Raw genomic sequence first — 12987 nt, 5'->3', positions numbered from 1 at the left:
CACCATTGTACTCATGAACCTCACGGAGCTTGATCTTGAGATGAAGGTCACTAGCGTGCACAGATCTACATGTGTTGGTAGGTCTGGGGCTGACAGGTCGAGAGATTGTTCCACGTTGTCTTCTACAGTTTTAAGTTTTGTCCGTTACGGCAGTTATGAAAAAAGCACTGCCCAACCAAATTGCCTTCAAACATACAACACATACTACAATAAATTGTGTCAATTAATTAATTCAAGTATCATCAAAGAATTTGTAATGTGTTCTTAGAGTTAAAGCATTCATTTATATATGTATATGTATTTGCATGAATGTGCAAGAGTCGTAACAACGCACTGCTGAGAAACGAAATGTTATCTATAAGCGGCAGAACGGCCTGCAAGCTCGCGATAGGCCTCAGTTTTTTACTGGCTCTCGTTCAGAAAATTGCTCGTACTTGTAAAATATTAAACCACATTTTTTTTATATTATTGTTATAAAGTTTCACTGACTTAATTGAAAGTCTGTTCTTTTTTTCGCCTTTGCATCTACACATTGTTTTGTTTTTTGTTGACTCGTTCCTGATGGACACGTTCATCTATATAAGACAAGACCCAATTGGCGCTAAATATTTCAGTACCTATACAACGAACCTAAAAGTATAAGCATGCACAGTAAAGGTAAATAAGTTAACTACTGATGATTGTTACAAAAACTGCATAATTATGGAAGAGAAAATAAATATAAAACGCTTTAAGCCACTTAATTAAAAAAATCATTCAGTAGCACGAAGTCATTTACTTGCATGGATTGGTGAAAGACTGGGCCCAAGGCCCAATTGCTGTAACAGCTAAGGTAAAGAATAGATGGAGCCTTTGAACGAATCATAAAAACTCCATATGATGACCATCAGTTGACGCTTATTGGCGGAAAGATTCAAATCTAAAAATGAAAATTTTTTCTTACTAAACGACTGATATTGTAAAATCACTATTTTTTTAATTTTTCAATTTTTATTTATAAATGGTACTATCTAACTAAATAACACCTACATTATGCACCATTTCTACACACTACGTCATATATATTATATTACAATCCCAAGAACAACGTGTACTTTGCGACTTGGGGCGCTGACGTCAAGTATTGCACTAGTTTATTTAATTTTTTTGCAATAGTAATAATCGTTTCTCCAGTTATAAAAAAAGCATTTTAGATACAAAATTAGACATAAAATACGATGATTTTGTTGTTAAAAATTCATATCTTGCAGAGAAATCTTCGAATATACAGACGTTGTAAGTAGTGCACTAAGAATTTTAAAAGTTTAATATAGTCATATTCCACGTATTGTAACAATGTTTTTCTTTCAAAATAATTTAACAAGAAAGTATTAGCATACTTTCTATAGTAATAAAATCGCGTACTTCTTTGGACTCTGCTAGTGCGTCACCTCCACTCTTACTGCTTAGTTTTTTAGACGACTTTGTTTATGATGACATATAAACAATATTCGCTAAGTTACATTCAGAAATAATAAGAAGTTAACAAAAAAAAATTTATTCTATGTTTTTATTCAACTTTTTGTTAAAGAAGTAAACAATTTCCCTATCTCTATTATTCTTGAATCTTTAATTAAAACTCTTTTTTTAACTTGCAAGATATTGCAAAGTTAAAGTATAACCTGTTGCGCGTTCCAAAAATTAGGTTTAACTATTTTCTCCACTTATCTTCTGAATATTCTTTAATTGCAATATTGCGTAATATTACTCAGTTTGATTGATCCTTAAATATTTTGAATTATTTCATTATAGTATTTTGTGGAATGAAATATCTACATATGTTAAATTTGATTTAATGAATCATATTAAGAAACTTTTTTGTCATTACAGGGTGAAAACAGCACTTGCTCAGTTTTTTGATGCATAAGTAAGAAGCTACTAAATTGAAGATTCAAAGCGGAACTACGAAGAATCTAAATTATGTACCCGGATGATAGTTTCCAGAATGTATATTCTTTTTTATACTAATTTATGTCAGAAATCGTATTTGGGTTTTAAAAAATACATATGATTCAATTTAAAAAGTTTACTGGAAAAAAAATTTTGCATGAGTTTAAAATGTGAGGAGTTACAAAATACTGTACGAATATAGTTAAGTGTCAATAACTTGGTTCTCTATTATATGCAATCTATTTGAATGATTATTCCTAAATTTTTTTTTCCTATCTGGCCGTCTTTTATATTGAAACTGGAACTTTTTGTCAAATAATAGTTGAAGTTTTTTCCAAGTAAGACTTTGAGAACACTTTAATAGAACAAAATAATTACATAGGTTATATGAACTTGTTTTAAACTTCTTTAAATATAAATCGCATTACTCTACACGGTTACCATCTTAAGGAGTTCACAGCATGTTTATGAGAGTTTGCAGTAATGGAGAAGCATTTGTTCTATGGGTGCATCAGACGACTAATGCATCTGAAGTGCTAAGTTGGTAAACGTTTGTATCTAATTTAAGATCAAAGTTCTTCTTGCCATAAAAAGTGCTGTCTTAGACCCATGGGCACATTTTGGTCTTTTTGTCCATGGTTATAAATAAAATATAATCTCATTTTCTATAGTATACTAACTTCTAACAGAAATGGTAAGTAAAATCTTATTTGACACGTTAAACGCCTACTAGTGGAAGAGAACTATCACTTAGGGAATCCGTTGCAAAAACTTGGAAATACTACACGAAAACAAATAATACCATGTATAAAAATTTTAACTACTTGTGGGAATAGAATGGCAGTCTGATAGTATAGTGAAATAGAAATGTCATAGTCGCTAAAACTCGAAAATACTAGACGAAAAATAATGTTACCGTATAACCAAGACGTAGACGATTAATAAACCGTCTTTGGTAATAGCTAATTTTTGTGGGAATGTTGTTAAAAGAATTTCTCAAGTTGAAAAAATCAGTTTTTCAACAATATCTAAAAAATCATGGACTTTTTGAAAAACGAAAAATGTAGAAAATATAGCTTGTAAAAATATCTACAAAATGTCACCCAACTTTTCAAAATTGGTTGATTTGTTTAGCCGAAAAGTTGAAAATATCTACAACATAGGGCATTTTTTAATTAATAACTAATATTCTCTTTTTCCAAACAGTACCAAAAAAGTGTAAATTGTGTGTCTTTATGATGTTAAGAAAAGCTTCGAATTTCAATTTGATCGCTTTTACAGTTTTTGAAAAAAGTCAATTGTGTATTAAAATGGTCTCTTTTTTAATAGGCAGTCATTTTTTTGTAGGCATCTTAGAATGTTAATTTGAGTAGGATTCTCTTTGAAAAATATATTATCTGGTGTAATTTATACCATAATGATTTTTGCAACGTAAATTGTTTAAAAATACATTCGAAAAGCAGGTACGTTTATAAATAAATAGAATAACTTTTTCATTTTTCATCGTAAAGCTTCGTAAATAGGTTCAATCTTAAGCTGAAATTACAATGTTTTTTCATTTGAGGTCGATTATTGACGTGTGATAACGTCACTGGCCAAACTCAACTGTTCGTTGGTTTTGGTTTCCAGCGATTCAAACCACATCGTTCGAAAAAAATGCATTATCTTAACAACTATACATCCTAAAACGATCATTATTATTAATTTGGGGTAGCTCGCAAAAACAATTAGGTTGAACGTATTTTAAACTCTCACAAAATTAGTCCAACTACCATATATAGTAATAAGTAATTGAAGTCAACAAAATTTTTTTTTTCCAGTCTGAATGCAACCCGTGTTATAATTTATAACCACAAACCTGTACTGTAAGTATATACATATAAATGTACAAACGTTAGATAATATATTTGTATAACGTACATTTGTATGATATAACTAAGCAAAGTAATGCATCAGAAAGTTATTTTGTCAGTCATTCCAATTTCTAAAGTACTCCATAAATATAGGAAAAAAGTAAAATTTCAAGTCCTAATGGGGATTATTTTATAGTTATAACACTATTTTAAGCTGTACCAAAAAAAAATGATTTCTTACATAAACAGCAAAAAAGCTTTTATTTATTATTTGACATGATGGAATGTCCCAATACTTGGCCACTGTAGAAAAAACTTGGCCCTGTGGCCGAAACTTCAAGTCCCAATAACTAACCAGTCGTATGAATCATACGCAATACAATCATTATTTCATTTTGTATTTTTATCCTGCTTCAAACAAAATTTGTCGCGTAGTGGTGATCGACCAGGAATAGGCCCAAATGGAACTGAAAGTTAAAAAGTCATCATTTTTCGTCATATCGAACACTAAAAAATTTTAAGTTACAATACAAAGACAAATTATATAGTTTCTTGGGTCGCTTAGTATATAATTGAGGTTAAAAAGCCACAAAAAAAAATAGTGGATCCAATATGGTGAAATCTGTTTTTTTAATTTACGAAATTTCAATTAAAAAATTACCATCATAGTCTACTAAAACAATTTTTAATACAAAATATATTTTGTACCGTTTGATTCAAATTTGCCGTTTTTAAGAAAAAAATGCATGCAGTTATAACATTTTTTGAGCATAATGAAACTTTCTCATTTTGCTTTGCATATAATGGTATAGTATAAAAATACAAAATTTATCTTTCACTCAAAAATCGACCTTCGAAAAAATGGAGCCATGATCAATTTTCCAATAAAATATAAGTTTTGATCTAGCCACAAATGACATAAAAATAGACTCTACCTCATACTGTATCTTTAGGTCTAGGTTGCGACCGGTTTATAAGATCGACTTTATTGCACTACTTAAATTACCAGATAACTCTTCACCAGAATAAAATGTAACACAAATATTTTGGATCTTTACATTATCATAAGCTTTTTTTGAATCTGGTGAGGATTTCGGCTGGTTTAGATTGTCAACCACCCTTGGGCCTCAGCTCTTGGTCTAATACGAAAAAGTGAAGAAAATGTAGTAAATCTCCCCCTGCAGGAGTAGAATGATGGTCAAAGCTTGAACTCGAACACGTTTGTTGGAGCACTCGATCAGTCCACTGGATTGATATCGTTACCGTCTGCTTTGTATACGCGAAGAGTAATGCATTTATCTGCTGTCTGTTATTAGACTTTTAAAGTTAATTTTAGTCAAAACAGTCAAAGTGTACTTACCATTGAAGACTTTGAGAGTACCAATTCCGTTAGATGGCGCTTATGCTGGGACTGAAAGCTTTACTAAATAACATAATGATTTACGGAGCTAAGGACATGTCTAAATGACTGGATGCGCGAGTGTTTTGGGTAGGCAAGTAACTTTCCGAACTAAAAATTGCTATCGTACCCTGAATGATCGTCCGTTTAGTCATTCGGAAAACATTTTCAGTGATGTATGTAAAAAGTACATAATACTTCATTTCTAGCCCACCTAAATATTCATATGAAATCTAAGTCAGATCATCGTTGAAGCTATCTCATTTGACTATATAGATTCATGACAGATTATGAGGATAATCCACGTCAAACTGAAAATGATTCCACGTGCATTGTTTACTACTAGCACACCCAAAAATATTTGCATTAATTAATAGTCGTTCATGATAGCTAGATAGAAATTTTTTTAAATTAAACTCACTCGTTTTATGATATAATACATCGATAACATCGACATGGTTGATAATTTTGATTATCCAACTATGATTGATAAACATTAAATTATGTAGACATTTTCAGATAAATTATCGATCGATTCAGAGAGAATCTACGAGAATTTAAGTTAGTTAATGTACGGAATCTATGAGTAAAACTGAGATAGATTTTAGGCTGACAATCGGTCGAAGATCATCGTTTAAATCAACAAAAATCTGGATGGAATCGACTTAGATTTAATCTAGAAATCGTCTGAATATATGTGGGAGACGTTTAAATACTTTCCAAGCAGTAAATACGATTTTTACCTAGAAGGCTATGTTGCTCTCTCAACCCAAAAATTGAAAAAACAAGTCATATTTTTAGCGAAAGAAAGTGAAAACAAGTATACGCGATTTAAGGGGAAAGTACTAAATATACTTAACGGTGTTACACCCAGCTTGCCTTCGGTTTCGGTAGCAATCTACAGAGGGGATGTCGTACTTTCGCCACTCATGAAATGATGAACTACTAATGACAACAGTCAAAAGTCCGTTCGCTGTGAGAGTAAAGACAGCCAGCTCTCTAGTCAACGATTTTTTGCAACGCTGGCTAGATAGTGGACGACTTCCGCGATGCAAAATCTAGAAAAAATATTTATAACAATTAACATAATTTTAGTATGGTTGAGCAAGTGTCATAAAAATATGATGTGAGCAATCTTTTTGACTACAAAAATTATGTGAAGTGATTTTAGTGGGTATATAACTCATACGCCTATAACAAAGTCGAGCTAAGAAGCCTCGATGCTGCTACTAGACGAAAACATAACGTCCAATTTGATATATCTAACTGTTGTGACATCCCATGTCATATACTTAATATTCATTTTTTCGAAATACACAGCTCCGTTAAAAACTTATAAAAAGCGAATGCTCAGCGATTGTTAAACATTGAGCTGTACAGCTGCTTCTGCAATCTCGTGACATATAACTTACTTCCTTTGAAAAGAGCTGCCATCGCAAAACTCTAACTACGCGTGCACTTTCCAAATAATCTTATATAGCGCTCATCTTACAAAAATCAATTTGCACTAAATGTCTGCAAGAATAAAAACAATCAGCAGTTTCAACATTTATTACTGAGAATGATCCACAGCAAATGTCGCGAACAGTTTCAACATCAACTGTACCAAATGCAACAACCGAGAAATTAGCGATTTTTACCATTGTTCGCGGTATAATTGTGGCACCAGGTTTATGCTTGTGTAAATTGAGAGTAATTGGGTTAAGCTCTGATTGGTCGTTCGGATCCCCAACTTGACGTGTCCTCTTTAAATGCAAGAGTATAAAAACTCCTTGCATATACGTATAATTGCCTTGTCTCTTTCATCAAGTGCTCCAAAGTAACTATAAAGGTTGGAGAGTGAGTTCTGTTGCATCTTTTAAGCGGATATAAGACTCAGTTCAGTGATTAAGCTACGTGTTAAAAGCTTGCATTTCAAGCAAATGTAAGACTTAGTTCGGTGACATAACCGTGTAAGAAAAGCTCGAGCAAACCCGATCACTGTCGACTCGCCTTAAAAGTGGATCAAGGAGTAACAAGAAAGAAAGAACCATCGACTTTGATTCCGACGTTAAAAGCAGCAGCCTAATTGTCGTCATCGCCACGAGTACTCTCGTGTAGGATCGGGATCATCATTGAAGTCGATATTGTGAGATCTTGCGACTGCATGCGCACAAGCAGCGGCTAACCAACAATCATAGAAGTAAGGTAAGTGAAGAAAAACTATAAATTGCATAAACATTTTAAATGTGAACTTGAAACTTTGTAATTTACATTATTTGTAAAATCAAATATTTACGACTTTTCTAAATTTATTAAATTATCAGATAAGATATAACTTGGTTGTTGATTAAGTTACTTTCTTAATTAAAAAACATTTCAATATCTAAATTATATAAAACATTTCAAGATTCCATATTCTAATTGATTGACACATAATTTACCTTGATAAATAAATTGAATGTCAAGGAACATTTAAATAGACAATGTATGACAAGACTTTCATCGAATCTGAACCTTCATAATTTCATAATTTATATTATTTGTAAAATTAATTATTTTCGGCATCACTGAATTATTAAATCGTCAGATAAGACATAATTTGGTTGTTGGTTATATTTCTTTTCTTAATTAAAATACTCCAATTACTAAGTTATATAAGGTATTCTAAGAATCAAAATTTTAATTGATAGAAATATAAATTTTACTTTGATAAATAAATTATATACCAAGGAAAAATCAAATACACAACGGATGATAAAGACCTTACAAGGACGTAAGATAAAGAGACGAATAAAATACGCTACGACCATATTACATCAGATGAATTCAAACAGTAGGTCAACGCCAGCTTGGCGTACGATATACCAACACCTCTCTACACATACCACTCGTTGAAACCTAACACGAAAACGCTGAGTCAACAGTTGAAAAGAAGATCATACTGTATGTAAGAGCAAATAAGGTCTTTGGGCTGATGGCTGGTTCCTGACGAATAAAAATTAAATTTATTTGTTTGTAAAACGAATCTTCGAGTTCCGCCCTTCACTTTGAAGTTCGGACGTTACACTGTCTAAACAACACAAAAAGGTTAGCTTGTTTGACTTTTTGTACTGTGTACGATGTATTTGTGCACTAGAATAACCTCACATACTTTTTGTAGTCAAAAAGATTGCTAACACCATCTGTTTATAACACTTGCTCCACCATACAGAAATTATATTGGTTATAATAAATATTTTTTCTAGATTTACCATCGCAGAAGTCGTCCACTATCCAGCCAGCGTTACAAAAAATCGCTGACTAGAGCGCTGGCTGTTTTCCCTCTCACAGCAAATGGTATATAATAAATTTTTGAACAATACTAATACTATTATATGCAAAGCGAAATTATTAAATCTCATTATGCTCGAAAAATGTTATTACTTCATGAATTTTTCCTTTGAAAATGGCAAATTTAAATAAAAATATGCAATAGTAGTTTTCGTCGGATAAGTGCGGTCGTCTCCAAGGCTATTTTGCGGCATGAGGGACCTGCGATGCAGGACCTGAGGGACGTAAAGTAGTAACGGAGCAATGGCGCTTATGTGGTGAATTCTATTTTTTGTACCGAGGGCACACCAAAAACGCCCGAGGTAGAAAAATATATTTTATTCTCAACATTTCAAGTAGATTATGATAATAATTTTGAAAATTAAAACTTTTGAAATTTAAAAAATAAAGTCCACCATACTTAATTCACCATTTTGTTTTCTTAACTTTTTAATCTTAAATTTATTTTAAGTGACCCAATAAATATTACAATTTATCTTCATATTGTAACTTACTATTTTTCAGTGTCAAATATGACGAAAAATAAGGACTTTGAACTAATTTAGTTCGAGTAGGATAACAAAAGGAGAAAAAAAAAACAAAATAAATAAAAAAAAGCTGTGTCGATCATTGCATACTTTTGGATTAAATGTTTAAAATGATAAAATAATAGTGAAACATACCCTGAAAAATCTTTGTACATATTTTAGTCTTGTTCTACAAAAAAAAGTATTTTCAAGATTTTTTATTTTTTAAATTTATTTTATTGCAAAATTAAAAAGGTAGTGGTTCACGAAAAAGTAATAATTTTAAATTCTAAAGAAAATAACTCTCTGTTTACATGAAATTCTTCATTTATAGCATGGATATGAGTGAATCTGCCGCAAGTGTCGACGCGCTTGGTCGACTTGGCGCGCTGCAGGTGTGTGTGTGCGTATTCACGCGGCAAGCTTTGTATAATGTAAGCGCCAGATTATACGAAGAAAGACTCTCTTAAGTTACGTTTCCAAACTCTAGCATTCAAAGGTGCATACATCACCTTAAATGCTAGTGTAAATCTTCTGATTAACTCTCGCTATACAGTGGACAAAACTCAGTTGTGCAGTGCAGTGCACTTAGTGCTTTGTTTAAGTTGCTCATTGCATAATTTTCAGACCAGCTCAAATAGTTAATCTCATCAAACTACCAGTGATTATCAACAGCAAGACTCAGTGAAACTCTTGTGTATTTTCACAGACAGTAATTGTGCATTTTTTACAGACAGTGGTTTATAGTTATTCAATATTTCAATCAGTTATACTCTATCAGTGCTTTCAGTTTTACATTTATTTCGAGGAACTTTCAAAATCTCTTGCGAGCTCAAGGCCAGTGCGTATTTACATATCGTGTTATTCAACTTGACTCTTTTCTTTCTACATTCTTCACCTTTATATATTTCAATAGTTCGTTGCTTTAAGAATATAGACAGTATTTATTTTCTCCGGTATAAATTTGACCTTTACAATTTTTGTGTATATTAACTGTGTTTTCTTGGCCTGTGAGTGACATTAAAAGTTGTTATTTTTATGCTGTTTAATTTTATTGTGTTTTATTGTGTTTTCCCAATCACCCTATCCGAGCCTAGTGTGTGCTAACGCATACGCCTCGTACATTTTTGGTCCTTCGAGCCAGATCGGGGTGATTGGGGAGTGATCCGGTGGCAGTGCACAATGGAGAGGGCCGATGCAGCAGCTGCGGCTGCGAGTGACGATGTCGCTGTGACTACCATCATCGATGGCCAGCGGGTTTATGTGACTGACGGCTTGCCGGGGCGCGGCACGCGCTCGACAGAAAATGTGATTCCGGCCGGGTTCCTCGCGAAAATCGAGTCACAGAGAGCGCGCATAATTGGCCTGAGCCAGTGTGGCAAAGCTGCTGAGGAGGCGACTGCGGAGTGCAGTCACGCTGAGGCCATGCAGCTTAGAGAGGACTGCGTCGCGCTCCATGAGGAGTTCAAACGTGAGCATGCTCTCATTGAAAAGACGTGCCCGGCGGTGTTGCTCAGAAATGAGTATTCAGTCAGAGTGCGTCGGGAGCCGCGCAGCAGGCATACTCGAGGTCAATGAGATTCATAACCCGGCTGCTCGCTGCCCATCCGGATCCACAGGCAAACTCATCAGCGGCATCAACTACTGTCAGTCACACTCAACGAGGCAAGCTTTCGGAGATTAAGCTTCCGCAATTCTCTGGCAACTACACAGAATGGGTGAGTTTCCGAGATCTTTTCTCAAGTATTTTGGAAGACGAGAGGCTCACCGATTTGGAGCGCCTTTACTACCTGCGACCGTCGCTCTTGGGCCAGCCAGCAAAGCTCATCGAGGGACTCCCTCTCACTGCTGAATCCTTCAAGATCGCTTGGGATGCTCTGCTCGAGAGATATGAAAATAAGCGGTTTATGCTCGCACAGCTGCTGCAGGCCAAGAGACGCATTCCACCGATGCGTGTTGGCAGCGTTGGGTCGCTGATGGATTTGGCAACGGAGAGTCGAAAGCTCCGCAGGCTTATTTCTGGCCTTGGCTCTGCTTAAGAGGTGCTGGATGCCTTGTTCGTGGATGAGCTGCTCCGAGCGTTGGATCGACCCACCAAAGAGGCGTGGGAAACATCGACACCTGCAAGAGCCGACTTTCCGGCGTGCGAAGCCTTGGAGGAGTTTTTGATCGAGTGGGCCCAAGCCTTGAAGATGGTTGATGCTCAGTCAACCAAGAGACAAGATAACTCATCCACATCTAGTAAGACTCAATCTAAACCGAGCAAAGCTCAGCACGCTCATACAGGTCAAACTCATCCGCTCGGCAACACTCAACCGGGCCGCAACGCTCAGCAGAATCGGGTTGGGAATTCGGCTCGGTCGCAGGATGATAGACCGGCTCCTCCAGTGTTTCCGTGCACGTACTGCAACCAGCAACATTTTATTGCTCGCTGTCCGGCATTCGCGGCCCTCTCCATTGACCAACGATACCAGTTCGTGGACGAAAAGCCTTTGTGCTTCAACTGTTTGGGCCGCCATGCTGCTGCTAAGTTCATCCAGACGATTGGGATCTTCAGCGAATCATCTGGCATAGCCAAACTCACGAGGAAGCTCACTTCCAGCTCACCACAGTGACCTACGGGACGAGGCCTGCTCCATTTCTGGCCACACGCTCACTGCTGCAGCTGGTGAAGGATGAAGGGCACCGTTACCCCCAGGCGGCCCGGATTCTCACCGGCGGCAGATATGTGGACGACATTTTTGGTGGAGCGGAGACTCCAGATGAGTTGAACGAGCAGGCCCTCCAACTCAAGGAGCTGTGCATGGCGGGCGGATTGCCCCTGGCTAAGTGGCACTTAAACTCGCCAGGATTCAGTTACTCGAACTCCAGTGAAGAATCAGCACTCTCTCTCGATGACTGCGATGCTAAGGTACTCGGAATGGTTTGGAAACCACTTTCAGACAATCTTACCTTTCAGTGCACACTCAAGCCTCTCAGTCAAAGTCCAACGAAGAGAACAATTCTTTCAGAAATATCTCAAATCTTCGATCTTCTTGGAATAGTTGCTCCAGTGATTGTTGCAGCCAAACTCATCATTCAGGAATTGTGGCTACTCAAAATTACATGGGATACACCCATACCAGATGCTCTCGCTCAGAGGTGGCTACAAATACGAGATGATCTAGCGAAACTCTCCGGAGTGACGGTTCCTAGATGGCTTGGAGCCCATCCTTCTTCTGCAGTGGAACTCCATGGCTTTGCTGATGCGTCTCAGGATGCTACGGGTGCTGTAATTTACCTGGTGATAAAGTCAGACTCAGCCACGTCAAGCTTATTCGTCTGCTCCAAGACGAAAGTATCACCACTGAAGAGGATGTCAATACCAAGGTTGAAGTTGACAGCAGCTCTCATCCTGGCTAAACTTACTAAGTATGTCACCGACCAACTCACACTCAATATCAGCAACATTCACTTATGGATAGATTCGTCAGTCACACTCTATTGGATTTCTTCTCATCCAAATGAGTGGAAGGATTTCGTCAGGAATCGAGTTGCAGCAATTCAGGATCTGGTCCCTGCAGCACATTGGAGACATGTCCCTGGAAAGGGGAATCCTGCTGACTGTGCCTCTAGAGGGATTCTCACTTCACAATTGATTGAGCATAGGCTCTGGTGGCATGGACCAGAGTGGATGATACAACCCCAGGATGGTTGGCCTCTGCAGCCGAGTGACGTTGAGGTGGAGGATGAGATAGAGGCGCGTCGGGTGTCAGCATTGGTTTCATCAGTCTCAGACTCGGAGTTCCTACTCAGGCTCACTCAGTCCAGCTCCACATTGCACAAACTCTATCGTATCACAGCCACCCTCTTACTTGCTTGTGCCAAGTTCAAGGCCTTACTAACACACTAGGAATCATCCGTAGCTGTCACTGCAGAACTCATCACTCAAGCTAAGCTTTTACTCATCAGATTAACTCAACAGGAATGTTTCAAGGAGAAAATCAAG

General features: G+C 36.4%; 1 protein-coding gene across 1 annotated transcript in view; it reads left to right on the top strand.

Moving 5' to 3' along the window:
- The window catches only part of LOC106638913 (armadillo repeat-containing protein 8), a 447393-nt gene extending 445168 nt beyond the window's left edge, over nt 1-2225 (top strand). The window contains exon 8 of the mRNA XM_089597970.1: nt 1870-2225. Within this exon, the coding sequence (XP_089454096.1) occupies nt 1870-1906 (37 nt within the window). The 3' untranslated portion in view covers nt 1907-2225. The remainder of the gene's footprint in view (nt 1-1869) is intronic.
- Nucleotides 2226-12987: the final 10762 nt, after the last annotated feature.

Source organism: Copidosoma floridanum, unplaced genomic scaffold (genome assembly GCF_036245765.1).
Source record: "Copidosoma floridanum isolate Cflo_tuat_1 unplaced genomic scaffold, Cflo_Japanese_pri ptg000004l, whole genome shotgun sequence".
NCBI lineage: Eukaryota > Metazoa > Arthropoda > Insecta > Hymenoptera > Encyrtidae > Copidosoma > Copidosoma floridanum.
Note: the sequence above shows the minus strand (reverse complement) of the source record. Positions and strands in the feature narration are given on the sequence as shown.